General features: G+C 39.8%; 1 protein-coding gene across 2 annotated transcripts; it reads right to left on the bottom strand.

Moving 5' to 3' along the window:
• Positions 1 to 4,650: 4,650 nt before the first annotated feature.
• Positions 4,651 to 24,930, bottom strand: mier2 (mesoderm induction early response 1, family member 2). Of its 2 annotated transcripts, none has more exons than XM_022214713.2 (12): positions 24,820 to 24,930; positions 19,009 to 19,163; positions 16,794 to 16,907; positions 16,428 to 16,539; positions 15,401 to 15,480; positions 14,810 to 14,879; positions 14,414 to 14,559; positions 12,873 to 12,954; positions 11,997 to 12,091; positions 11,781 to 11,911; positions 9,336 to 9,478; positions 4,651 to 7,616 (listed from the first exon to the last, which is right to left on the bottom strand). In XM_022214713.2, the coding sequence occupies exons 2-12, from the start codon at positions 19,033 to 19,035 to the stop codon at positions 7,174 to 7,176; spliced, it is 1,443 nt and encodes a 480-aa protein (XP_022070405.2). In that variant the 5' UTR covers positions 19,036 to 19,163; positions 24,820 to 24,930; the 3' UTR covers positions 4,651 to 7,173. The 2 variants fall into 2 exon arrangements, with proteins under 2 accessions (XP_022070405.2, XP_051803040.1); XM_051947080.1 differs by having other exon boundaries at positions 11,997 to 12,088.
• Between the last annotated feature and the right edge of the window lie 1,225 nt (positions 24,931 to 26,155).

The raw sequence follows: 26,155 nt of genomic DNA, 5'->3' as shown, positions 1-26,155 counted from the left end.
CTTGTTCCTGTTTTGTTAAATTACAGAAAATAAATAGTAAAATCACACAAAAAAACATTATTTTGCTTCTTAACCCTTAAAAACCAGGCCCAAACTGTACACAATGTGTATTTTTTCACGTCTTTTACGATATTTGACCACAAAATTGCATCAAAATCAGTAAAAATCTAATAAAAATATTGTTATTTCAGATATACACTACCAGCCAAAAGTTTGGACATACCTTCTCATTCAATGGTTTTTACTTATTTTTTTAATGCATTGTAGATTAATACTGAATACATCAAAGCTATAAAAGAACACATATGGAATTATGTTGTAAACAAAAAAGTGTTAATCTTCATTATTAATCTACAATGTAGAAAATAATTTAAATAAATAAAGAGCATTGAATGAGAAAGTGTGTCCAAACTTTTGACTGGTAGTATGTGTCAGTATTTGAAATAAAATGTATGCATATTCACGATTTTTACGGATTTTTAAATTTTTTTTTTAGTTTTGGTGAATTAGAATCACTTTATTGCTCCCTTAGGGGAAATTGCTTACTGATAGTGGAGGATGAGGCCGCCAATCTCACTACCTTTCGCATGCTAAGTGAGCGCTCTACCACTTGAGCTGATCCCCCCTTTAACTCACAGATAGTATCTAGTAAAATCACAGAAAAAAGAACAGATTTAAATGCTGACTAAAGAAAAAACAGACCAAATAATACCACATAATGTCAACATCAGAAAGCATTTTTACAAATAGTAATTTGTTCCTTTATGATGTGACTGTAAAATGACACTGTTTTACTGTAGGTGAATCTGTTAAAAATAAAAATACTTCATAGATATTATATATATTGCTATATACAGATCATCCAGTTTGCGGACAACGCCACAGTGGTGTTACTTATCCGTGGAAATGAGGAATCAGTGTACAGGGACGAAGTTAAACACCTGGAGGGCTGGTGCAGAGACAACAACTGCTGTGGTTTAATTTTGAACAAGAAGACAGAACTGCATAAAGTGGAATGTGTGAAGCAGATGTAAGAGCAGAACAAAGATTAAATGAGGAGTTCCAGCTATTTGTCTGAAATTATGAGCACGTTAAATAATCTTGTGGAAGGCGCAGCCCAGCAGACTGCTATGGAAGCTCAGGGGTGCCCATATAAGGCGGGCGGAGGAAGTTCATGTCCTTACTACGACGGCGCTCGTGAGTTGAAACTCAGGGCAAGTTAAGTCAAGCGAGAAATAATGTCGACCCAAGCAAGAAATAACGCTGATCTTGCAGAAGAAAAGAAAGGAGGGTTCCAAATTTGGGGTACGATTACTTCATGGACACCCTGATTGGGTCTCAGGACGGAGTAGGTGTGTTTTGATGACGTATGCATAAGTATAAAATTTGATGCAATGCTTTGTGTCGGGAGGAAAATCTCGAGATTTTGCTCATGTTTGTTCTTACAGCCTCTGTACTGAATAAACATTATTCACATCAGACTCTGAAGACTGCTTGAAGACTTTTTCTTGAAACTTTTTGAGGACTCCAAGTTTTAATCCAAAATTGATTTTTGATGATGTATGTCACAAAGCTGCCTGATAACTGGCCCTTAGCAGGCAGACCGAGTCACAACACAACCTGCTGCTCAACGTGGACAAAACGAAGATGATCATCGACTTTCAGAGGTCACAGTCTGAGCATGCTCCCCTCAGCATCAGTGGCTGCACAGTGGCGAGAGTGGAGAACATCAAGTTCCTCAGAGTGCAGATCTCACAGGACCTAAACTGGAAGAACACCTCAGTGATCTCCAGACGGTCCCAGCAGACTGCATTTCCTGAGGAAGCTGAAGCGTCCTCTCTCCCCACCAGCATCCTCAGGATTTTCTACAGAGATGTGGTCAGAGCGTCCTGAACTGCATCTGAACATGGCTCCAGCTGCAGTATGTCAGACAGAAAAGCCCTGCAGAGGATAGAGTCAGGGACCCCTCACACCCTTTCCATAAACTCTTTGAACTGCTGCCATCAGGCAAATGTTTCCGGGGCATTAAAGGCAAAACCCCCAGACTGATCAACAGCTTCATTCCACAAGCAGTCAGAATGCTAAACTGCTGGTCTGGATATGCACACATATCTGCACCTTAATCTAATTTTAGAATTTTTAGTTTTAGTTTCAGTATTCAAATAATTTATCATTCCAATTTTGTCAGTGTTGTGGAACGTCTTAGGGATATATGTGTGTGGGTGGGAGGGTGGATGGATGGGTGTGTGATTGCGTAAGTGTGAGTGTTCTTAACTTTTTTCAGATTTTTTTTCTACTGTTAAGTTTAATTGCTTTAAATTGGATTGTGGAGAAATGCTCTCTAATCTTAGCTCCACTACTGTTCTATGTACAGCTAAATGACAATAAAGGTTGATTTGATACATATATAGATTATATATCTTCACATATTTTTTTCCACTCTTTTAATTTAACAAACTGCCTTTATCTGTTGCGGGAAAAGTCGATGCAAAGTGCCACCTGGGTCAAGTAGTTCCTGTTCACTCTGAGGCTGAGATGAATTACCTGCAGTTGAAAGGATTCAAGGATTCGAGCTTCTGTTCATCATGTCAGCAGGAAGCAGCAATCAGAAGAGATGACAGTCTGCCTGAGGGGAGACATCAGAGCTCTGATAGTGAAATAAAAGCCTTTAGTCCTCCAGGGTCATGCAAAATCTGACACACATGAACATGCAGTTGTATTTACATCACATTACATTCTGTTAACTGCAGCTGCTGCTTGTCTGATTCTCACCTTTCTTGTAACCGTAAAATCAAAGGTCTTTTCCCTAAAATGTAGTAATTTAGCTATAGGGGTTTGTTGTTTTGTCCTCAAAAGAAAGCTTGGCTCCCAAAATATGAATACATACACAATACCGGGCTACAACCACAACACCAAAGTAAAATTGACCTTAAAATTAAACTGAACCCAAGTCCAAGTCCTAACCCTCAAACAAATCTTTTACACCTGTCCTACAGCCAGAATGAGCTAGAATGTCATCATTTTCCATAAATGTCGCCACTGCCAAGATCTGAAGCTGAAACTGGTCATCCCAAAGATGTACAGGTTTTAAGAAAGAATTAGGAAGACACAAACACAAAATATCAGCTGCTGCTGAGAGACAGTTAGTCAGGATGGTCAAGAGTCAACCAAGAATCAGCAAAAAGCAGGTCTTCATGAATGATAAGCTGCACACACTGTTTTACAGCAACATGAACTGAGAAGCTGCCATGCAAGAAGGAAGATCTTCTAGAAGCAGAACCTTTAGGCTCAACTGAAGTTTGCTGCTGATCATATGGACAAAGAGGGAGGGACGTTTTGTGGTCAGAAAGAACAGAAATTGAGCTTTTTGGCCTCAGCGGGCAGAAATATGTTTGGCAGAGAGAAGGTGAGGCCTTTAAACCCAAGAACACCAAACGTACAGCCAGGCATGGCGGTGGTAGTATTATGCTCTGGGGTTGTTTTGGTACCAGTTAAACTGGAGCTTTATACAAACTAAATGGAACAATGACGGAGGAGGATAACCTCCACATTCTTCAGGAAAACCTAAATCATCAGCCAGAAGGTTGGATGTTGGACGGAGTTGGGTGTCCGACAAGACAGAGATCCCAAACACACTTCAATAGTGACAAAGAAATGGTTAAATCAGTCTAGAATTAAGGTCTTCCCAAAATCCTGACTCATCAAGAATCTGTAGACTATGATGAAGGAACAGGTCTGTGACAGAAACAACAAATTTACTTCAGCTGCACCACCTCTGTCATGAGGACGGTCAAAGATACAACTGGAAGCTTGGTAGCCCTTCATCAACCAAGCGATCATATTTGTCCACACATGCTAATAAATATGGCGTTGCTCCTGCCTCTCAATGAGGTTGAGAAATGTGGTTCTCACCCAGCCAATTAGCAAAGATCACTCTGTTACAGCACATTACATCGTGACATTCGACCAATCAGCAGAGGAGTGGAACGTATCAAACGTTCTCACAGCTCAGTCCTCTTCCATATTTGTGGTCGAAACGTCAAAACTGAGCACGGCTAGTTAACGAAACTCACATTTACAGTTGACTAGTTGGGCCAAGTGATGATACATACATTTCTTGGAATGCTGTTTTACCATTAACGGGCAAGGAACCATATATGATAACTTCATGGATCTGGAATTTCAACAGAACAATTACACATTTTGAGGACTGTCACAAAAGTGAAAAGAAGTCCTCCAAAGACACTCTAGGGTTGAAATTTTGAATTTCAAAGTATTTCAATGAGCGCCCTCTAAAGGGTTAACAGCTACCAAACGCACCGAGCTGAGGTGAAAATGAACAAAGGTAATTTAACCAAATATTAGAATTGCTTATGCACATTTTTGACCCAGCAGATTTTGTCATATTTCCAGAAGACCTATAATAAATCCATGAAGGAACCAAAATGCATGATTGTGTTTTGGGACAAAGACACATGTGCTTTGGTGATTCCATTGTAGAAAAACTTCTGACTTCAATGACATCAATCCAAGTATTAACTAAATACATTGCCGAAGAGGTTTTTCTAAGCGTTCAGCACTACAGGTTAAAATGAGAAGCTCCTCTAGATCAGTGTACACAAGAGCAACTGAAGCACACGTCTTCTGTAATTCAGTTTCTCCCACTTTAACCTTTACTGTACATCAACATTTCACAATTTCACTCATTACATTAAAACATGTGATCGTCCTCACCGCTCAACAAGCTGCACCAGTCACCAAAGTAACTAACACAGCAGCATCTGAACATTTCCACTGTTCAACTTAATTTGTCTTTTTTTTTACAAAATATAATAATTAGAAACAAACAGAACAGAAGCGGTACAATATATATAAAATGCTAAAAAAAAAAAAAAAAATCAAAGTAAAAATAAAGAATTAACCAAAAGGCAGTGATTCTTCTCCTTTTTTTGGGCTTCGCTGTCTCGTCCTGAACCCGCCGCATGTAAACAGTCAAAGACAAAACAAACGCTGATCTGAAAGCGAGTCGGCTTTAAATAGGGATCACAGGAGGAGCTCGCACATTTACAGACGGAGACGAGAAGAAAACAAGGACAGATGGAAGGAAGAAAGTCGGGCTAAATCATTTCCTCCTGTGGAACTTTTAGAGACGGGCTAAAATTCACTGACACGCAAATCTGAAGAAATGCACAAATCAATACAGGATTTACTGAAATGACCGGCGCCCATCCATGTGTTACATAATAATAAATAATCCAATGAAAGTCAATGACTGCTCTAACTACACTGTTGTCAAAAGAAAGTGTATCACAGAGGAATTTCACATTTCTAACCCTTTTATCCATCATGGTATGTTACATTAATGACTAGCAGCACAGATAGAAATATACACAAAAGATATTTATTAATAGTTAAGGCAAAGCTAACTAACATTAGAAAGGTGATCTCAAAATATTGCAAAATTTACAACCTTTATATAACAGTTTTGGTAAACACTGCATTTATGGCCCTCAAGTTGCTTCAGTTTATCATTTTAAATGGAAAACAAGAAGAAAAGGCGCCAGTCTGACACAAGCAAGGAGTGACTGCAACCCTCCCAGAGCTGCAGAGTCAGTCTTAACTGACGCAAGCTGGAAGAAATATCGCTCTATACTGAGGTTATTTGCATGTTAATTACAGTTTTAACGAGTGATGCACTTTCTTTGAACACCAGTGTGAGTTTACGTCGATCTTCACTGTACTGGACGTCACTTTAATGTTTTGTTGAGGCTGTTTAAATTCAGTTTTGGTTCTCAAAAAGCAAACCAGCTCTGCAGGGCTTGCTGCAAGAAGAGGTCTACTTAGCTATCTGAATAAAACACAGAATCCTCATCTCACTTCTGGAGCATCATCTGGTCTAACAAAATACGCTCCAGATGTTTCTCAACAAACTTTTATCGTGCACCTGCTTTTTTTTGATAGAAGCCAGCGTGTTCCACTAAATCATAAAAGGAGGCTTCAAGAGGCAAACATAAGATGCCTGAACTTCCATGTTAGAAAGATCTTTGGACCACAGCATCCGTCATCACCATCAGACCATCAAGCCGTAATGCTACAACCACCTTTTTCACCGGATGTTTCACACGTGTCCAGACTCTCGCTGCTAATTGAAGGTTTTGGATATCATTGAATTTGCAGAACCTGAGAAGCTTAGTGTGTTCATTTTACATTTCAGCATTGTATTTTAAGTCTGTTCCAGGCTTTTCGTGGTACTAGAGGTTCATCAGAGCAGTAACGGTGTTCATAAATCATGACAAAAGCACTGCACCTTCATAAATCGCTCTACAGATTTTTGGGGAAGAACCAGGATGAAAATTTCCTCAAAAACAAACCAATAATTTAAACCACCTCATATTCAAATTAGAATATGTTCTTTAGTTCCAGGTCTCTGCTAAACTCTTGAGAAAGGTTGACTTTTGGGGCAAAACTCTAAAAACACGCTAAGAGCAAGAGGCAAGATCAAGAAATAAAAAAAACAGAAGAGCCAGTTAAAGACTCAGAAGATTTGATGTTAACTTTTAAATAAACTATTCTGTGTTGTTTGAGTGGACAGACTTTGAGTTTCTCCATCCACGTCATGTGAGGAACTGACAGATCTGAAATGCTGAAGCAGTGAAAGTGCTGATTTGATATGAAAACGTAAAGAAACTGGCTCTTGTGGTCAGAATTTAGGAAAAATCTGAGCAGCAGGTCAAACTTTTCCGTCATGATAAATACGAAAACAAAGCAGCAGTGGTTAACGTTGTCGATCCTCGATGCGTTTAAGTAAATAAACATGGACAGCAGCTCTCATCACCTGTACTGTGCTTTCATTGGAACCAATGAACAGAATCGCCCCGTGGTGATAAACTGTTAATATACACAAAATCAATGCCTGAAAATAGTGATTAACACACTCGTCATTCCACAACGGACAGAGGGTTCAAGTGTCTCAGTTTAAAAACAGGATTCAGACGGATGAGAAACTCCCTCTAACGCAGGTAGTAGGTCCATCATTTTCCAAAAAAAAAAAAAGTTTCGTAAATGCACTTTTTGTCCTGGTTTCTTTAACGCTGGTGTAAAGACCAATCGAAGATCTCTACACGGGCCGAATCACAAACAGTACCACTCAGTTTACATATTTCCATGTCCTCCTCACTGTGTGAGCGAGCGGGGATGCTGGACGGGGGAGGGATGCAGCAGGCTGCCAAATGCCTGGAAGTGTGACGGAAGGACAGCAGATGAAGGAGGCGAGGCGGACGGGAGGCTGAACTCCACTTGCAGCCGATGGGGGGCGCCGGCCTCGCCGCCTGCCGTTCCACAGTCAGGGCCGTCGGAGACAAAAGGTTCACCGCGCATGTGCAGCTGGTAGAAGCAGGAGTTTGGGAGGCCGTGGTCGTGGTGGAGGGATGGAGAGCTCCACTGGGAGGCCTGAGCAGACGGCTGAGACTGGAGCTGGACCGGAGCTGAAGGACAACAACTGTCGGAGCCAGAATCCCTCAGGTCATCGATGGGCGGCAGGGGGAAGGGACATCCAAACAGCTGCTGAGGGCAGTCGTCACCGCACAGCTCTGACAGACCCATCACCAGCTCACCATCTGCACGGGTGTTAAAGAATTCAGGATGACAAAAGTAGCTGTCATCATATGTTATACGACAGCTTCATTTCAAGTTCCAACCATGCTCTTATTCTGTAGGTATCAACTGTTTGTTTATGATTAAATTTGGAGTGTCTGTGTGTACATATTCCTGCCAGAAAGCATCCATTCCCTGTCATCACAATGAAATGAAACTGAATCAAATTCCTGATCCAGAGAGTGCAGATGTTCTTCCATGGATGTCCTCTGACATAAACAGCAGAGGGTTATGAGAACTCTTGTACTGGCATCAGTCCTGTAGTTCTCTATTCTTGGCAACTACAAATAAGATACTTAACTATTATCATGATAAGATATCTGGCTGATCTGTGCTGTAAATTCACCACATCTCATAGCAGACAGGCTGTCAATATGCACCACGGACTCTGAAACAAATCAACTCATTCTTAGAAAATGCAATGCTTCTAATTGTAAACTATGGTGACAGATAAAGTCTGCGATTCTGGAGAAAGATTGATGATAGGAACACCTGGTTTATTCTGTGCACAGAACAGCCAGCTATTTGACCACAAACAGATATTCATTAAACTGACCAATAATGTCTCAGATCAGATACGCTGACTTTATATTTAAGAGTAAATAAGTTTTGTGTTGATTTTGAATTTCATTCTGACTCTGTAGAGCTACACTTTGAACAATTATAATGGCAAATATGAAATGTATTGTGTTTAAAAAATGCTTTTCAAACAAAGCACTTAAATAACTTAATAAATGTGACATTATTTGCAAACGAATGGAGCAATTACTACACAGCCAGAGGAGGCTTTTTACATTAGTCTGCTCCTTTCAGCTCTAATTAGGGTTTGATAATCTGCCACAGATACGTTAATGAGATTTATTCCCAGTGAGCACATTCTGGTTCTTTCTACTCATCCCGTTTGCTTTACCTGCAGGCCCAGCCTGCTTTCTGTGGCCTGTGTGGACCGAAGTCATGGCTTTAAGAGAAAGCGGGGAGTTCGTCTGCGCCTGGGGCGACCCTCCTCTTCTGGAGCGCCACGACAACATGCACAGCATGCACACAAACACACACAGAGGACAGACATGCATACAAACACGACAACACAAAAAGACAAAAAGAAAGAAAACATGGGGGAAACAAAGGAGGGGAGACATGAAAATGCTTTACAACAAAAGATAATGAATATGTGATGCCCAAAAATAAAAAAGGCCAAACTATGTAGTCAAAACAGGACATTCAACAAAAGTAAAATCCATGACACTGCATGTATAACATGACTGATAGAGCAGTATGTGGTTTGGAATTATGTCTGATATGGTATGTAAATGGTGTACATACAGACAGATGGGTAACATGCAAAGTCTTCAAACTCAATTTTCCGTCACACTTTTTGCCAAATTGTGGAGTGACGTGTTCTGTGGCCAGCCTCCAGTTTAAATGAAACACTAATGAAATGGGTGGGTATTTTCTGAGCTGTTACTGTACATGCGCTTCTTTTCCAAGCTCTTCTGTCGTTGCTTTGAACATGAGGTCATCGGAATAATATTTTAGGGCAGCATATAGCCGTGTTTCTGCTTTACTCTTTCTTCCTTGTAAATTTCACGAAGCACAAAGTCAGTTTAGACTGAGCAGAGTGATTTATTTCCTGATTCTGAGTCACCACACCAGGTGCTGGTCCGGCGCTACCTCTAAATTCTTACCTTGTTTGTCCAGATCCAGGTTCGACTGTGGAGGTAATGTGGACTCCAGTTGCCCAGTGCCCATAGAGGTGTGAGACAACAACCCTGAGGAACTGTTGCTTCCCTCCAGGTATCCAGCTTCCCCGTCCTGGTCACCGTCCTCCCTGCAACACACAACAAAAACACTGTCAGCACAATAAACCCTGAGGCCACTGGAAGCTGTGAACACAAAGACTTACAGGGACCATTTCTTGAGCCAAAGCAGCAACAGAGTTTTATTTTAGAAGCAACCCTTTAAAGGTCACCAACAGAGGAGCGTCGACCACGCAAATATAAACATGAATTCTAGTTAGGAGGCACCGCTTCCCAAAAGTTTCCAAAACCAGTTCAATACATAAAGCAGTGCAGAAAAGGAGATGAAGAAAGACTTGTTTGATTCACAGCAGACTACTGTTACGGTAGCTTTTGTTGTGTGAACCTACAACTTATGGAAATGAAGAAGCAAACACATTAAAAAAGAAAGAGATTTAATGAGATGTTCACAGCGCAAATACACGAAAAAGAAAAGCAGCAGAGTCCTGTGCCAGTATATGAAATAGAAGGCATTTTAAATTAGTTGCAGATGATTCAAAATGTAAAATGCCTTCTGTTTCACTCTCCACAGGTTCATTCCATTTTAGATTATTAAATATTAGAACAGTTTCTCCTCAATCATCTCTGATTTACCTAAAGTTTTGGAATTATGAACTACAGACATATTTGCAGAATTTTTGCTTAATATATGTAACACTTTCTATAATTACCCATCATCTCACTTTGTTCACGTTTTTTCACATTGACAATATGTGGGGGCCCCAAAATTTCGTAGTTTTTTCTCATCATATCACTGATTTAGAGTCTGCAATATTGGAGTTGTAGAAGTAGATCAAATAATTTCTGATTATGAAAGAGTTGAACAATGAAAAACAGTGAAGCTGCTATTAAAAGACCAGTCTTTGAACACACAATAACAAAAAAATGACAATAACATAATAAAGATAATACAGAATGAAACATATAGAATACTTTTCAATATGAAATATTTGATCAGAAATATATTTTTTAAGTAATTTTCATAGAAATTCTTTACTGATTGAGGAGGTATGACAAGCTGCACCACAAAACCACCACTAGATACTCAGATCAAAGTGAACCAGAGTTCTAATTTGTTTCTGCATTATCATTTTCTAATATTACGCGCTCAAAGATGAAACTTTCATGGCAGCTTTGTTTTGTTTTTTTTGCATATTTCAACTCTCATATCCCATAATCCGAGAATGCTTGGTCTACTTGTCCAATACTGCAGTGAGAAATAACAGTGAAAATTTCATTTTTTAAAATCTTAAATAGTTCCTGAGATACTGTTGTTGAAATAACCTCGACTTTTACTGTGTGTAAAAGCAGAACAAAAAGAAAATTCTCTGAAAGCATTTGACATACCAAGATAAAACAGATACAAGTTTAAATGCAAAGTTTAGGATAAAAAAAAAAAAGAAGCTTCAAGCAAATCAGAGATGGCTGAGCAAAAGGCTCCTGATGATCTTAGATGGAATAACCCCCATAGTGACATCAGCATGAACAGCAGAATTACAGCAGTGTGTGAGGAGTACGCGTTGTGCGATAACATGAAAAGGTCGGAAATATTCCTTAACTGGCGAGAGAAATTACCCTCGACACACGGCATCAGCAGACTCACTGCGGGGCATTTAACACAAGGCAGTCATGTATGTTTCAGCTCAGGACTCTAAGGGGCCGTTTACACGAGGACGCTTGCAGGTAAAAACGTCAAAATATTTCAACAAAACACCCTATCGTTTATACGAGGACGGCGTTTTGGGGGCTTAAAAATGCAAAAATCTGAAACCGGCCTCCAGAGTGGAAAAGTAGAAAACGCTCCGCCGTTACGTTTCCGTCTAAACAGCAAAACGCAAAACTTTGCCGAGATCTGACCACGTCGCGTACGTGATTACGTCACATACGTGCGCTGGTGCATTGGTTTGCCGGCCGGTACAAGGACGTAAACAAAGATGTGTGATTATTTCCATCCTTCGTACCTTCAAGCAACTCTGGCAGCTCTATGTACACTACAGGAGTCGTACTAACAAACGTACAGAATCTGTACAGATTCCATTCATGAACATTTACTGCGGCGGAGATCTGAAAAGGGAGATAGAATGCATGCGTGTAGACATGGTGGAGTTTTATCACAGCGCCACCTAGCTGCCTGGCATGCATATCCAATCGAATTCCACACACTATAGAGTCACCTACGCAGATTTCCTTCAAAACCGCTCGTCTAAACGTGAAATGACAAGACGCCACTTTTGCATTTTCTGTTAAGATGGTCCTCGTGTAAACGGCCCCTAAATGTTCACATTTAGCTGGACTAGTTGTTGCTGTTTACGCTCTCGTCCCAGCAGTACTCACATGCTCCCTGATTGCAGGCTGTACTTCTTGCGGCTCAGCCTGGTGGTCTGTTGGGTGAAGTACACGTGCCGGTCGGACTTCTTCCACACGTAGTAATACTCCACGCACTCTCCCACGGAGCGCGTTCGTACCTGAGGAGAAGGAACGAAGGGTTGGTTTTGCTTTGAGCGGCAAAAATTTCACAGCATTTCAACATCTCGTCTCCAGAGCGCTCACCTTATTAGCCTGAATGAGGTTGAAGTTTTTCCCGTAAACTCGATAGCCGTGTTCAAAGTTCCTGCACTCCTCTTCGCTCCAGGAACAAAGCTCTTCTAAAGACAGCGGACAGCAGCAGCAGCATTGAAATGCTAAATGTTGATTTTAATTCATGCCACGATTGCCTACACAGATATCAACTACATGCAAAGTGCAAAGCGACATTTAAATCAGAGAAATGACACTCTTGTTTCCATGTTGTGCTCATTTTGTAGTCATTTCCAGCACAGCGGTAGCTTTAGCCACAGGGCTGGACTTAAACTGGAGGCTCACTGCCGAATAAAAGGTCACAAGGTCACATCAATGAACTGTTCATCCTCTGCGGTGCTGAACTCAGCAGCTTGTGTTACACGGAAAGGGTAAAAAAAAATAGTCGTCTTTGTTAAATAGTCAACTGGAAAATGTTTTCACAGATCTAAAATATAAATTTTCACACGTGGCATCACTGTGCTGCACAGTTCTTGCAACTAGATTGTCTTTACGCACTCAGATTACACCCACGACTTTAGTTTTACTTTTAAAGATGTGGCTTCCTGCAACCGCAAATCAATTACAAAGAATTTCTCAAACATGTGACTTCATGAGGAAGTTGCTGTCTTTAAACTAGTGGGACAGTTCATTCCCTTTTTCTACTTCCTGCAGCTCAAACACCTGGACAGCACCTTAAAAAACTAATCTGTGAAATCCCCCACAGCTGGAAATATTTCCAAGTGACGTGATTACAATGAGTTTCTTTTTACTGAAAAGCTGCATGTTATCAGTCGCTACCAAAGTGTAATTAAGCACAAATGAAGTGGTGAGAGGTTGAGAAAAACAAGACAAAAGGTCTGCTCTTACCACTGAAAACTTTGACATTGAAACGAAATCGCCTCAGTGCCTCTTCTGCATTGAAGTTGCATTTCACTAGTTCATACAGTGCCTGAAAGTCAAGAGAAAAGGAGAAGGAAAAAAAGAGTAGAAAAAAAATACTGTCACATAGTTGTCTTTTTGTTTAAACAGAGCTAAAAGAAGAGGAACTCCTGACTACTGACAAGCGTAGCTGATGGAATTCAGGGCTTCAAACTAACTTTCTGACAGATGCTATGAGTACATCATTTGGTCGCCCCCCCATCCTTATTTTTGTCAGCATCACCACAACTATTATTCTAAAACCTTCCATGCTGCCGAACAGTTGTCTCTGCATAACATAGTTCTGCATTAATGTCAAGACTGTCATGAACTTGAAACTTGATATTAAAAAAATATTTAAATTTGAAAACGTTTATTTAGCCACTGTTTTGTTCTCAGAGGTTGTCGATATCGCTCAGCACAAGCTAAGCTCCTCACTTGATAAACATCTGCAACATCTGCTGAGTGATAGACACTACAATTTACAGATGCTCCCTAAACGTCTCACATCCGGGCTAGAGTAGATGAGCACCAAGCAGCTGTAGTTCGCTCAGACAGGTGTGTGACCAAAAATGATTTGGAAAACAGCAAAATAAGGTGCTCTAATGTCAGATTTGCAACCTAATGATGTTAACTACAAGGTTTGTGAACTTTTCTACGTTTGGAGCACATTTTAAATGTCGCCATCACAGTCAATCACATTTATTTTACTGTCAGAAGCCAAAATTGTTATTGTTGTTAATATTTTTCTAATTTTGCAGCCATAGCACTGCGTTAGTCATCGTGATTGAATGTAATTGGGCTACTTTGTCGTCCTCTTCACTGACTTAGTCATAATCTCTCTGCCTGTGCCTGCCTTCTTATCATCAGGGGTGTCTGAGTCAGGACCTTTTCCTCTCCTCCAGCCTCCTCCGTGCTCTCCTCATTTTGTTTTTTTAAATAATCCACTACAGATTATCGTCGTTGGAACACGAAAACAGCAAAACTGACTGATCACACGTCAGGCAGATAGAGACTGACTGAGCCGCTTCAGATGAAAAGGTATTATTTTCAACCACAATAGCTTACGCTGAAGCGACAAAACTTTTTGTAATTTTAACTCACACTGTTTAACATAAAAAAGCTGACATATGCAGCCGTTTTGGTCCTAATCTGGAGAATAAGACCAGTGGAAAATGCGCTCTCAAGAGTCTTCAGATGATTTGGACATGGTTTAAAAACTGCACAACTGCATATCAAGATAAGTACAAAGCTTCACATACAGGCAGATTTATATTCATCCAATTATCAATTTCTTTAAAAACATACACAAACCCATTTAAAATATTTTACCAAAAGTCACTAGTTAAGACTACACATCCACTTATTTTCTTGGGGCATTTAGCTCATCGCTCAGCAGTACTTCAGTACTGAAAATGGGCAGTTTATACACGGTGCTACAGTTTGAAACCACTGAATGTAGCTGACAGTGTTCTCTGACGTCACGCTACCTGCTCGTTGTCTTGGACAGTGGCCCCTTGTGTGAATACTGCCCCCTCTTGGCCTCGTGCTGTCTGTACATTCAACAAGAACTCCTCTACTTCCTGCACCGGCAGAACCCCCGGCGTCCACAGCAACTGGTCTTCACTGCTGTAGGCTGCATAAAGAGGAGAAGAGAGACTACAATTAGCTAAAAGAGGAGATGGTGAGGGCTGTAATTTGCTAATATTATCAGTGAGAGTCAAAGTAGTATTCAGATTCTGCACAGAGGGGTTTTACTCAGCAGCAATCACGTGGTGCTTGAAGGATTTTATATGAAGTTTACACAATGTCTTAGATGTAGTCTTCATAAAACAGTTTAAACGCTTTTTTAAATACCATTAACGTTATTGTTTTTATTTGCTTACCTCTCTCCTGGTGGGTGTACGGGCTGATTGGAGGGATTTTTGCCTGATACATGGAGCCCACCATGATCTCCTGAGAAGCAAATCAGAAGTGTCACAAATGCTGATAAAAGCTGAAATTTTATTAAAAACTAGCACTGCACGGTGTGACAAACCTGCAAGCTTGAAAACCCAAAGACCTAACCAGAAGCAGATGTCAGGTTTAAACAACAAAGCCACTTTGGTTTTGGAATTGGTGCGATTTTTAGCCCTACTAGTCTTTGCTCTGGCTTGCACAAATGAAAATATTTTTACGTACTGCGTTTTTTGGCCAGTCTATTAAAACCACAGTGGTTCTGTCAAAATCAGGTCTCATGTAGAGGGGTTAGTTTGGGTTCAGGTGGTCCAGCAGAGGAATTTTGTCCACATTGGATAATCCTGTAGTATTTGATTTATGCTCAATGCCAAAGCAGGAAGAAATAAGTGTTTCTGAGGATTCTACTCCTTATTGGATTAAATGTAAAGCTTCACAAACAAGTCTCTTATTATTGCATTTTTTTCTCCTATAAACACACACTGCAACATACATGTTTAAATTCAACATGAGGACGCTACCTTGTGCTCTTCATTGGAGGGAATAGAGGCGTCATCAGAGTCCTCATCTGACGAGCTGACTAATGTGTCTTTGTCTCCACCTTAAAGAGACAAAACATCACAGAGGTGTTGGTTTAAAATTACTGTACGTGAAGGTTTTGCCAAGAAAAATCTTCATTTTGTCATGAATTGACATCTTCAAGGAAAATAAATTATAAAATCTTGAATGAAATAAACATTTGTACAAATTCTCTGTATCGATTCTCGGTCACCCGAGTCATTATAATCATTAGAGCTTCGGTAAAAAAGCAAATTAACGTCTATTTTAGGTTCCAAAACACGTTTGTAAGAACCAGAAGGAGAAGTTCCTCTGCTTTTTACTGATGCTCTTCAGGTTTCTGAAACTTCAGCTTAGTGTAGACATAATAAAAATAACATTGTAATATATCCAACTCAATATAAAACACAATTCAATATAAAACGGCAAACAGAAAACAGGAAAAAAAAAACTCAGAGAACAACGAGGCGCCTCCTCTCTTTTTACCTTCAGAGAAAGTGTGTGTACAAATAAAGGACACACAAGCAGCCGTGTATTTGGTTTTCAGGATATTTTATGAACTCAGCAGTTCAAATAGAATCACTACCAGGAAAGGTTGTTTCAATATATCTAAATTACTTCAGCTTTGAAATGTTCGGATGTCTTCATATGACATAATTCTGTCATGTGGAAAGTGACAAGCAGCTACAGCCATGCAATCATGCAGGAACATCCCATAACACAATATACTCAAAATAAATAAACCCACGCTTACATGTAATTTCCTGATATTATAAAACTTGGTTTGCCATTTTATTAGAAACTTCCTCCCAGCTATAAGTAAGAAACTGCCACAAATTTAACATCGACAAAAACAAAAGCTCCAGGAATGTTCCCTGCTTTCATGAGGCCCATTTGAATGTACATTACGAAACCAACCATCCATTTCTTATGTTTGCTTTTGCTGAGATGTACAAATGTAAGACAGTCGGGCGTTAATGTTCGTCTCACCTTGGAGGCGGCGGAGCAGATCTGAGGTGTTTGAGGTGACTGAGGGAGTGATGTCATCGGCTGATGATTCCTCTTCCTCCTCCACAGGAAACAGATCTTCAGTTATCTGATCCTGAGCACCAGAAAAGCAAAACAACAGAGTAGTAAACTGTAGTAGAGGAGTCAGCAGAACATGATACAATATTCTCATTTCCTACATCAATCCCATTTATCTGATGCGTTTAATTAAATGCTCTACTTTAAGGCTGACTTTCAACACAACAAATCCGCTGTAGTCGATGTGAATTTGTGCAATCGGATCAACAAGAGCCTGACAGGAATGTGAAATATGAATGAAGCCACAGATAGCCTTGGGTTGTATCATACCTTGTCCAGTGTCATGCCTGGCAGGCTGGCAGCCATGTGACAGGTCTCCTTCTCTGGGTCTGATACTGTGTAACCGTACAAAGCCAGCAGCTCCTCCAAGGGAAGCTCACCGGCCTACAGATGAGTTACAAATGGAGACGACGACAAGTGGAGGGAGGTGATTGGGTGAAAAAGGGAGAGAAATGTAGGAATTACTACCACATTTTTTGAACATAACATCCTCCAGACATCTGTCGGTTTAGTGAGCTCAAGGACGGTCTCGACATTTTTTCCTCTTCTGTCTGAGTAACTCTCGATCAGTTTGCAGAGCCGCTGTTAAATGTTCAAAGAAAAAAATAAAAACGATGCATTTCAAGAAAGGACAAATGGTGGCTGGGTAGTTTTGCGACGTAAAATCAAAAAACATTTCAATTCACATAAATCCATGTTACATATTTTAGATTTTACTCGTGTACATTTATTAAACCTTCCAGATCGAGGTAGATGTGAAAATCAGCATCTGTATGTTCCGGGTCATTTCCTTAACTTGGTGTTCAGAGAGTTTATTCTAATCCAGGCAACTTGGGGGGAAATATTCATTTTCAGCTTGACTGAATGTGATATTTAGATGAAAAAATGATGCCATGTTTCTGTGCTTTGCATTTAATGGCAATAAATGGAGAACTATAGGGAAAATTCATTGCATGTTTCTACTATGAAATATAGATATTGTTGATACAATATCTATACTATGTATCTATATTATTGTTGATATTGATACATATTGTAAGCAATGGCAAAAATAGTTCTTATTAAGAATGAACAATCTCACTGTTTTTATGGATACACTTGTATGTAGGATTTTTATATTTACATTTGCACATCTCCCTCTGTACTTTTAAAACATCTGATGTTGTGAATGTACAGGATTAATTTCTCTGTACACTGTGCTATAACAATACAGGAACTCTATTCTTTTCTTTTCAACTATTGGATGTGAACACACAAAATTATACATCAACATTTTCATGGGCAAAATATTAATTATCACAGTAATCAAAGCTGCTGGTTAGTTTTTTGGTTGCATCATGTTGCTTTACACAAAATTACAGGAAAAAAAGCATCAGAAGGGAAGACGGCGATACTTTGATGTGAAGCTGCTTCTGAGTTCAGCTTCTGCAACACGTCTTCTTGTTGGACTCTGATACACCAATTAGAGGCTAGTTTTTACACACTGCAAGGAAGGCTGGGGACGCCAATTTGCTGTAGAGCACCTTTAATTTCGGAGGTTTCTGCCAGATTATTTTCTGAAAGTCTTAAGTCTTCTATTGTTGCGTCTGTAAATAATATTTCTGTATTCAGCTGCATGAGAAAAGAGACTTAAAAACTGTGTTGCTTATTGTGTGAGCAAACAAGTTTATGAAATACTTTTAAAATATAACGGGTGTAAGTTTGTGAAGACTCCCTCCACTAAAAACTTTTATTCTACGTTGGTAGCATGTCCATATGATGTTTTGTTTTATATGCTAGAGGGCCCATCATGGGGAAAATAGGCAGTCAGTGCAAAGCATTTCCACCTTGAAACTGCAGTGTACTGACGTCTGTGTTCAAATCAGGGCTTCAGACTCTCAGGGTTTCATACATAACAAACCTAAAGAACCAATCCTGAGAGGCTGCGGTGTGGATGTTTCTACATCACTATTCTTCTTCAGAATTGTTTCAAACTCGTATGACTAAATTACTCTAATATTACAGCTTGCCTTTGTGTAGTGTACAGTAGTTCTACAGTGTTTGAACAGAGCTGCAAGGGAAGCTGGTGTGTTCGAGCTGCAGCGAAGGTAGAGGCGGTGCTTTATGGATCGGCACAGACTCAAAGAAGCAACAGATCATTTTCATTGACAAAAACTTCTAAATATGTAACTCTGGCAAATTTAGATGACTTTTTAGGGGTTAAACAAATGTCCAACGAGGGATTTTAAAAGCAAAGTGGTTAATTATCAGTCATTCAAATTAAAACCTAAGTCTGCCACAGGACTGTAAGAATTAGTTGTGGTTGCCCCAACTGATATTACGTTGGTCAAATAGCAAACATTACCACAGGAGGCTTCCATTACTATTACAATCAGTATGTCAGTGGTGCAGCAAAATCTGCAACTACTAACTTCCCATACAAAGTCGACGGAAAATATTTTGCCGCTGTGGCTTTTAGACGGCAGGGAACAGCTTTGACACATACAGTGTGGGACTGTGCTGCCATCTTCATGGAGCGAGGACGCTTCTCCTCCAGCTCCTCTAAGACCTGTTCAGACTTCTGCGTCTCCAGCTGAGGGCCTTCATCGCTCTCCACTAAGCCACGACCTCTGCACTCATGTCCAGATGCTTTCCACCCACCTACAAACACACACAGATTGTATTACTTGTATGCAGCATTCAAATCATGTAAAACAGCACAGGGATGTGTTTTAATAGTGCAGCGTGAGCCTACACAGTGAACAGTGCACACCAACAGCATGGGATCACACAGTGGCTCATCCTGGCTCATCCCATTACTGACCACCTGACTTCTGAACCGCTCTTTTTTAACTTGTGAGACCAGCTGCTACTGAAACTGCAGGGTGCTGAAAGGCCGGACAGATTATGAGACCTGAAGCTGAAATATAATCCCTACTGTACATATCTATACTGCATATACTTTGATTACTCTTAAATTCTGAATATTTATCTGCAAACTGAAATACCCTGGTTATATTGTTCATACCGTATATGTACTGTACATGAACGTACTACACCTCCTGCTTCTTTTGCACTTCTGGTTAGATGTTAAACTGCACCGTGATGCCTTAATGCAATGAAGCTGAATCTAATCTAAAAGAAGTCTTTCTTTTGAATGATTGGTTTGAAAATGGTACAACAACAGATTTTTCCTACAGTATCAACATGTTGTCCATCCGGGTTTTGGTCTAAGCTATTTAAACGAAACGGGGCATGCTGTGTTTCTGTGATGAAAGCCACATAAAAAAATTTAAAAGACAAGCGAACAACCTTTCGTAATAAGCTACATGAGAGGCTGCACATGGACCTTAACAACACCAACTTTAGTTCACACACCTCCAACACTCTACGTCAGGGGTCGGCAATTACATGTGGCTTCGGTGCAAAATTTGTGTAAACAATCGAACAGCGGGCTAACCTGTGGTCGGGGGTTCCGCGTTTCTACAGCTGATCGCTGCTGCTTGGGACACACGTCTCAATTCTGATCACAGATGTATTAAAAATGACTCCCGAGACACACATGTTTTGCACACACTGTTGCTCAGTGAAATCTGGCTGGAACAACCGTGTCCGACCAGTAGCGCCAACGCGGAAATGCCCGGCAGCAGCCGACCACGAGAGTTTCATGTCGCGGTGACGGACTGGCTTGGCTCCGTGCCAGTGGAAACGCAAACTGGTTTTTAGCTCCTGGAGCCAGCGGGTGAAAACACGGTATATGGGTGCGATCGATTCTTCATTTTTAATAATCTCAAACATTGAAAAAATAAATCAAATTTTCAAAATCATCTGGCGGGCCAGATATTATTCCTGACGGGCCAGTTTTGGCCCGCGGGCCGCCAATTGCCGACCACTGCTCTACGTTATGTTTTAGCCTAAGCTGTAAGGACACTGACAGTCCATATATTGTTATATACACTGTTTACACTGTGTATATCGCAGCACACTCTCTAGTTTGAAACTAAACTAAATTTAGTCATCTTCGTACTTGTGTGATGACAATAAAGCTAAATCTAATCTAAACTTGACGGATTTTTAAATATCCTACAGATTTAGTAATGGTGCAATAACAGACTTTCCAATAGTATCAACATGTTATCAGTCCAGGCTTTAATCTAAGCTATTTAAACTAAATTGGACATACTGTGTTTTTATGATGAAGGCCACATAAAGAGTTTAAAAACAAAAGTGAACAAACTTTGTGTAATAAGCCACAGGAAAGGCTGACCAGCACCAACCCCAGTTCACACAGTGTTGACACTCACTCAATTAGATTACAGCCTACCTGTAAGGATACTAATATGTTGTTACTATAATCATATATCTTGAATATTTAAATGCACTGTGTATACTGTACATATCTTAACACACCCATACTGCTTTTTAAAGCTATTCCACTCTGACATTTCACACTGCACTGCACGTCTCCTGCTTCTTTTGCACTTTTGATGTCTGATTTTGGTTTTTAATGGAGACGCATTTGGCTGTTGTAGTACTTGACAATAACAATGCAATGACAATTAAGTTAAATCTAAGTTCATCTTTAAATTTCCTAAAGATCCATCAGAAGTCTTTCTAAAGACTGATTGGTTTGAAAATGGTGCCATTACTGTTAATGGCAGTTTTACTGCAACATCAGCATGTTTCCAGTCTAGGCTTTGATCTATACTATTTAAGTAAAGTGGGACAAGACCAGCCCTCATCCACAGTGCAAACACTCACTAAATTATATTACATCATACCTATAAAGACTGTAACACTCCATGTATTATTATTAAATTCATATATCTTGCATAATTCAAAGCACTGTTTATACTGTATGTATCTTAGCACACTCATACTGTCCTTTAAGTTATTCCAGTTGAACACTTAGCTGCCTCTTTTACAGTTCTGGTTTGATGCTAAACTGCTTGAGTATTTGGGCAATGACAAAGTTTTACCTCATCCAATCTTTGCGGATTTTTACACATCCTATAGATTCATCAGAAGTTTTTTCTACACAATGATTGGTTTGAAAATGGTGCAACAGCATTGTATGGTGGTGTTCCTGCAGAATCAACATGTTTCCAATTTAGGCTTTGGTCTGAACTAAACTAAGTACAGTAAGATATATGGTGTAGAATACAGCATATCTGTAAGGACATTAAAAGTCCATACAATGTTACATTAATATACCCAGTAGTACTTGTGTAATGACAGTAAAGTTGAACCTGATCTAAATTTTTGCGAATTTTTAAATCTCCTACAGATTGATCTTAAGGTTTTCTACAAAGTGCTTGGTTTGAAAGTGGTTCAATAAGGTTTTTTCCTGCAGCATCAACAACTTCCTAATCTCAGCTTCGATCTTAACTGAACAAAGTGGAAAATTAAATTTTGATTCCAGCCTACCTGTAAGAAAACTAAAAGTCTATATATAACCATTCCATTGCTACTTGTGCAATGACATTTAAGTGTACCTAATCTAGTCTTTACAGATTAATCACAAGTCTCTCTGTAGACTGATTTGTTTTTGCTGTGATTTTCTGTAATATCCTTCTTAAAAGCATCACAGTTCTTGGGGGTTTTCCAACAATATCAACATGTTTTCAATTCAGGCTTTGGTCTAAACTATTTAAAGAAAGTGGGAAATAATATGAAGAAGGCCACACAGAGTTTAAGACTGAAGTGAACAAAGTTTTGGTCATAAGAGGCTGTGCTAGTATCCTAACACCAACACCAGTTCACACAGTCCCAACACTCACTAAATTAGAATACAGTCTAACTTAAGGAAACTGGAAGTCCACATATTGTCTTTATATTCACATATTATACTTTATGTATCACAGCACACTCATACTACTCTTAAAGCTGTTCCACTTGAATAATATTCCTGCTTCTGAGGCACTGTTGGTTTGATGCTAAACTGGCATTTCGTCATCTTGGTACTTGTGCAATGACAAAGTCGAATCTAAGCAACATCTTTAGAGATTCTGAACAGAATGATTGGTTTTGGTGCAATATAAAGCATTGTTATTTAATAACTACATAACAGCTCTTTGTGGTTTTGCCTACAATGCTCCCATTGGAATCAACAAGTTTCCAATCTGGTCTTTAAGCCAAGTTAAACTGAGAAAACTGGAACATACTGTTTCTATGATGAAGGACACATGAAGAGCTTAATACACTAGAAAATTAACTTATAAGTGGCTGTACTAGTATCTGAAAAATACTAACACCAGTTCACACAGTCCCAACACTCTCTACATTCGATAACAGTCTACCTGTAAGAACCCTAATCCTATCCATATATTATTATATTAATACACTTTGGACATGTACAGGTACAGTTTGTACTGTAAATATATTAGCACACTGCTTATACATCTTAGTACCCTTCAAGCTATTCCATTTAAACACTTAATATTGCACTGCACTTATCCTGCTTCTTTTGAACTTTAGGTTTGATGCCAAACTGTGCTTCATCACTTTACTCCTTGTACAACAACAACAAAGTTGAATCTATTCAAATCTTTACAGATTCATCATCAATCAACAAGTTTCCAATCTAGTCTTAAATATAAGTTAAATTAAGTAAGCTGGAACATACTGTAACTATGATGACGGCCACATGAAGAGTTTAACACTATAGATAACTAACTTACAGGATGTACTTGTATTTGAACAACACCAAAATTAATTCACACAGTCCCAGCACTCTCTACATTAGATTACAGTTTAATTTATGCGGAGTGTAAGTCGTGTTTTAATATATATCTTGTCACATTCATACCACTCTTAAAGCTTTTCCGCTCAGACATTTTAAAATGCCCTGCACTTTTCCTGTTTTGTTTTTTTTTTTTGCACTTTTTGGTTGATGCTAAACAACATTTTGTCAACCTAGTACCTGCACAAAGATTTTTAAAAAAAGTTGAATTTAATGAATATCTTTAGTGATTCTGTTACAAAGTCATTGGTCTTGTTGCTATATTGTGCACTATTATTTCATAAAAACAGTTATTTATGGTTTTTCCTACCATGTCTCCAATTGAATCAACAAGTTTCAAATGTAGTCTTTAATCCAAGTTAAATTAAGTAAACTTGAACATACTGTAAGTCTGATGAAAGCCACATGAAGAGTTTAATACTGTACTCTAGATAACTTATAAGAGGCTGTACTACTATCCCAACAACACAAACACTACTTCACTGTCCCAACACTCTTTATATTAGATTACAGTCTGACCTAGGAGAAGTGGAAGTAGTGTCTTTCTATATATCTTGCCACATTAAAATTTCTCTGCTCAGACATTTTGTAATGCCCTGCACTTTTCCTGCTTTCTTTGCACTTTCAGTTTGATGCTAAACTGCATTTTGTCAGCCTAGTACCTGTGCAATGACAAAAAAAAGTTGAATTTAATCAATATCTTCAGAGATTATATTACGGAGTGATTGGTCTGGCTGCGTTACTGTGCACTGTTCTTAAAAACGGAACGGTTCTTCATGGTTTTTCCTACCATGTTTTCAATTGAATCAACAAGTTTCCAATTTAGTCTTTAATCGAAGCTGAACTTAGTAAACTGGGACATACTGGAACTATGATGAAGGCCACATGAAGAGTTTAATACTGTACTCTAGATACCTAACTTATAAGAGGATGTGCTGGTGTCTGGACATCAGTAGTTCACACAGTCCCAACACTCTCTAAATTAGACTACAGTCTAACTTAAAGACACCAGAAGTCCAGTCAGAACCTAAATGTTCTGGCTGGGTTCTGTCTGTCCTTCTGTCTGTCTGTGTGTGTGACCAGCGGCGCTTTCCTGTGACTTGGTGCTGAACGTGTCTCCGGCTCGCAGCTCCGAGTGGCACAAGAAGGAAATAAACTAGTTCTCAGTGTTTCCGAGAGACACGGAGGGAGTTTAGCGGCGCCGAGTCATGACAACTTTTCCCCCCACTTCAGCCCACTTTTCTCGGCGGCCGAGCGCACCTGGGGCAGTTCAGCACCACCGTGTTCGACCCCGCCGGGCTGCCTATTGTTTTCTGCGGCTTTGCTCGCTCGGCTCGGGGAATGGCTCTTTAAAGCCAAGAACGCGGAGAGAGCCGAGGTACGCCGGAGAGCTTCTCCATTTCTCCCCCGCCGCTTCCCGGTCGAAACGCGCCTCCTAGCCGCCCTTCAGCCGGCGTTCAGCGGCCGGACGAACCCTCGACGGTCCCGGGTACCGCACCGGTTGACACTAGTGTGAAATTCGGCCCCGTTTCTGAATCATTCGAGTCGTTACATTCCTCGTTTTCGCTCACTTACCTCCGCCATTCCGTTTCTGCGCAAGCTGCGTGTTGCCCGGATGTAGTCGGTCTGCTCAGCTCCGTTTATTGCCGCAGCAGCAGCGGCGGTGCTGCACTTCTTTGCACCGACTTCTACCGACTTATTCCGCTATTTTTCATTCACTTAGCAACTGCAATTTAAAAAAGTATCATTGGTTTATTTCACAATCGTTCCCTTAACTGCCAAATTTGGTATAAGTTGTTAAAATATTCTACAACTTGCAATAAAGATGTTCAAATTACTATCTAGGAAGCAAAAAGTAATTTATTTACCTTATATATTCACTCATCCTGAGCCTGCTGTCAGATTTAAATAACAGTTTTGACACTTTATAAGACACAAAACCAGCACATAACCAGACATACTTTGTCCCAGGATGTATTGTTCCAGAGTAAAGTACATAACATGTAAAAGAAGTCTTTAAAAATGGCACACTGGTTGGAATCACTTATTTTTTAAATGTTTAATCAGCTTGAAAACTTCTGTTTAGGTTACCAGTTCTTAAAATAGTTACTGATTAAAACATTTTACATTTTGTTTTACTGGAACTAGGAGTAGCCACACAAATGGTGTTTTTGCTGACTCAAATCTTGGAAAATGGAAAAATAAAGCAAGTCACTCTGTAGTCAATCAGTGTATTTAAATGATCAAAGTTGCTATCTTCACTTCACTGAGCTTGTTTTCTCACTGTCTTTATCATGTACACTACTGTTCAAAAGTTTGGAGTCACTTAGAAATGCCCTTATTTTAGAAGAAAAGCAAAAGTTTTATTTCACTTTAAATTCATCAAAAATCCAGTCTAGACATTGTTAATGTGGTAAATGACTATTGTAGCTGGAAACGGCTGATTTTTAATGGAATATCTCCATAGGGTTGCAGAGGAACATTTCCAGCAACCATCACTCCTGTGTTCTAATGCTACATTGTGTTAGCTGCTTCTTCTTCTTCTTTTCCTTTCAGCTTTTCCCTTCAGGGGTCGCCACAGCGAATCAATTGCCTCCATCTAACCCTGTCTGCTGCATCCTCTTCTCTCACACCAACTACCTTCATGTCCTCTTTAACCACATCCATAAACCTCCTCTTTGGTCTTCCTCTAGGCCTCCTGCCTGGCAGTGGGAAACTCAGCATCCTTCTACCAATATATTCACTCTCTCTCCTCTGGACATGTCTGAACCATCTCAGTCTGACCTCTCTGACTTTATCTCCAAAGCCTCTAACATGTGCTGTCCCTCTGATGTACTCATTCCTGATCCTATCCATCCTGCTCACTCCCAAAGAGAACCTCAGCATCTTCAGTTCTGCTACCTCCAGCTCT

Source organism: Acanthochromis polyacanthus, chromosome 4 (genome assembly GCF_021347895.1).
Source record: "Acanthochromis polyacanthus isolate Apoly-LR-REF ecotype Palm Island chromosome 4, KAUST_Apoly_ChrSc, whole genome shotgun sequence".
Taxonomy (NCBI): Eukaryota; Metazoa; Chordata; class Actinopteri; family Pomacentridae; genus Acanthochromis; species Acanthochromis polyacanthus.
This window is presented reverse-complemented; position numbering and strand designations above follow the sequence as displayed.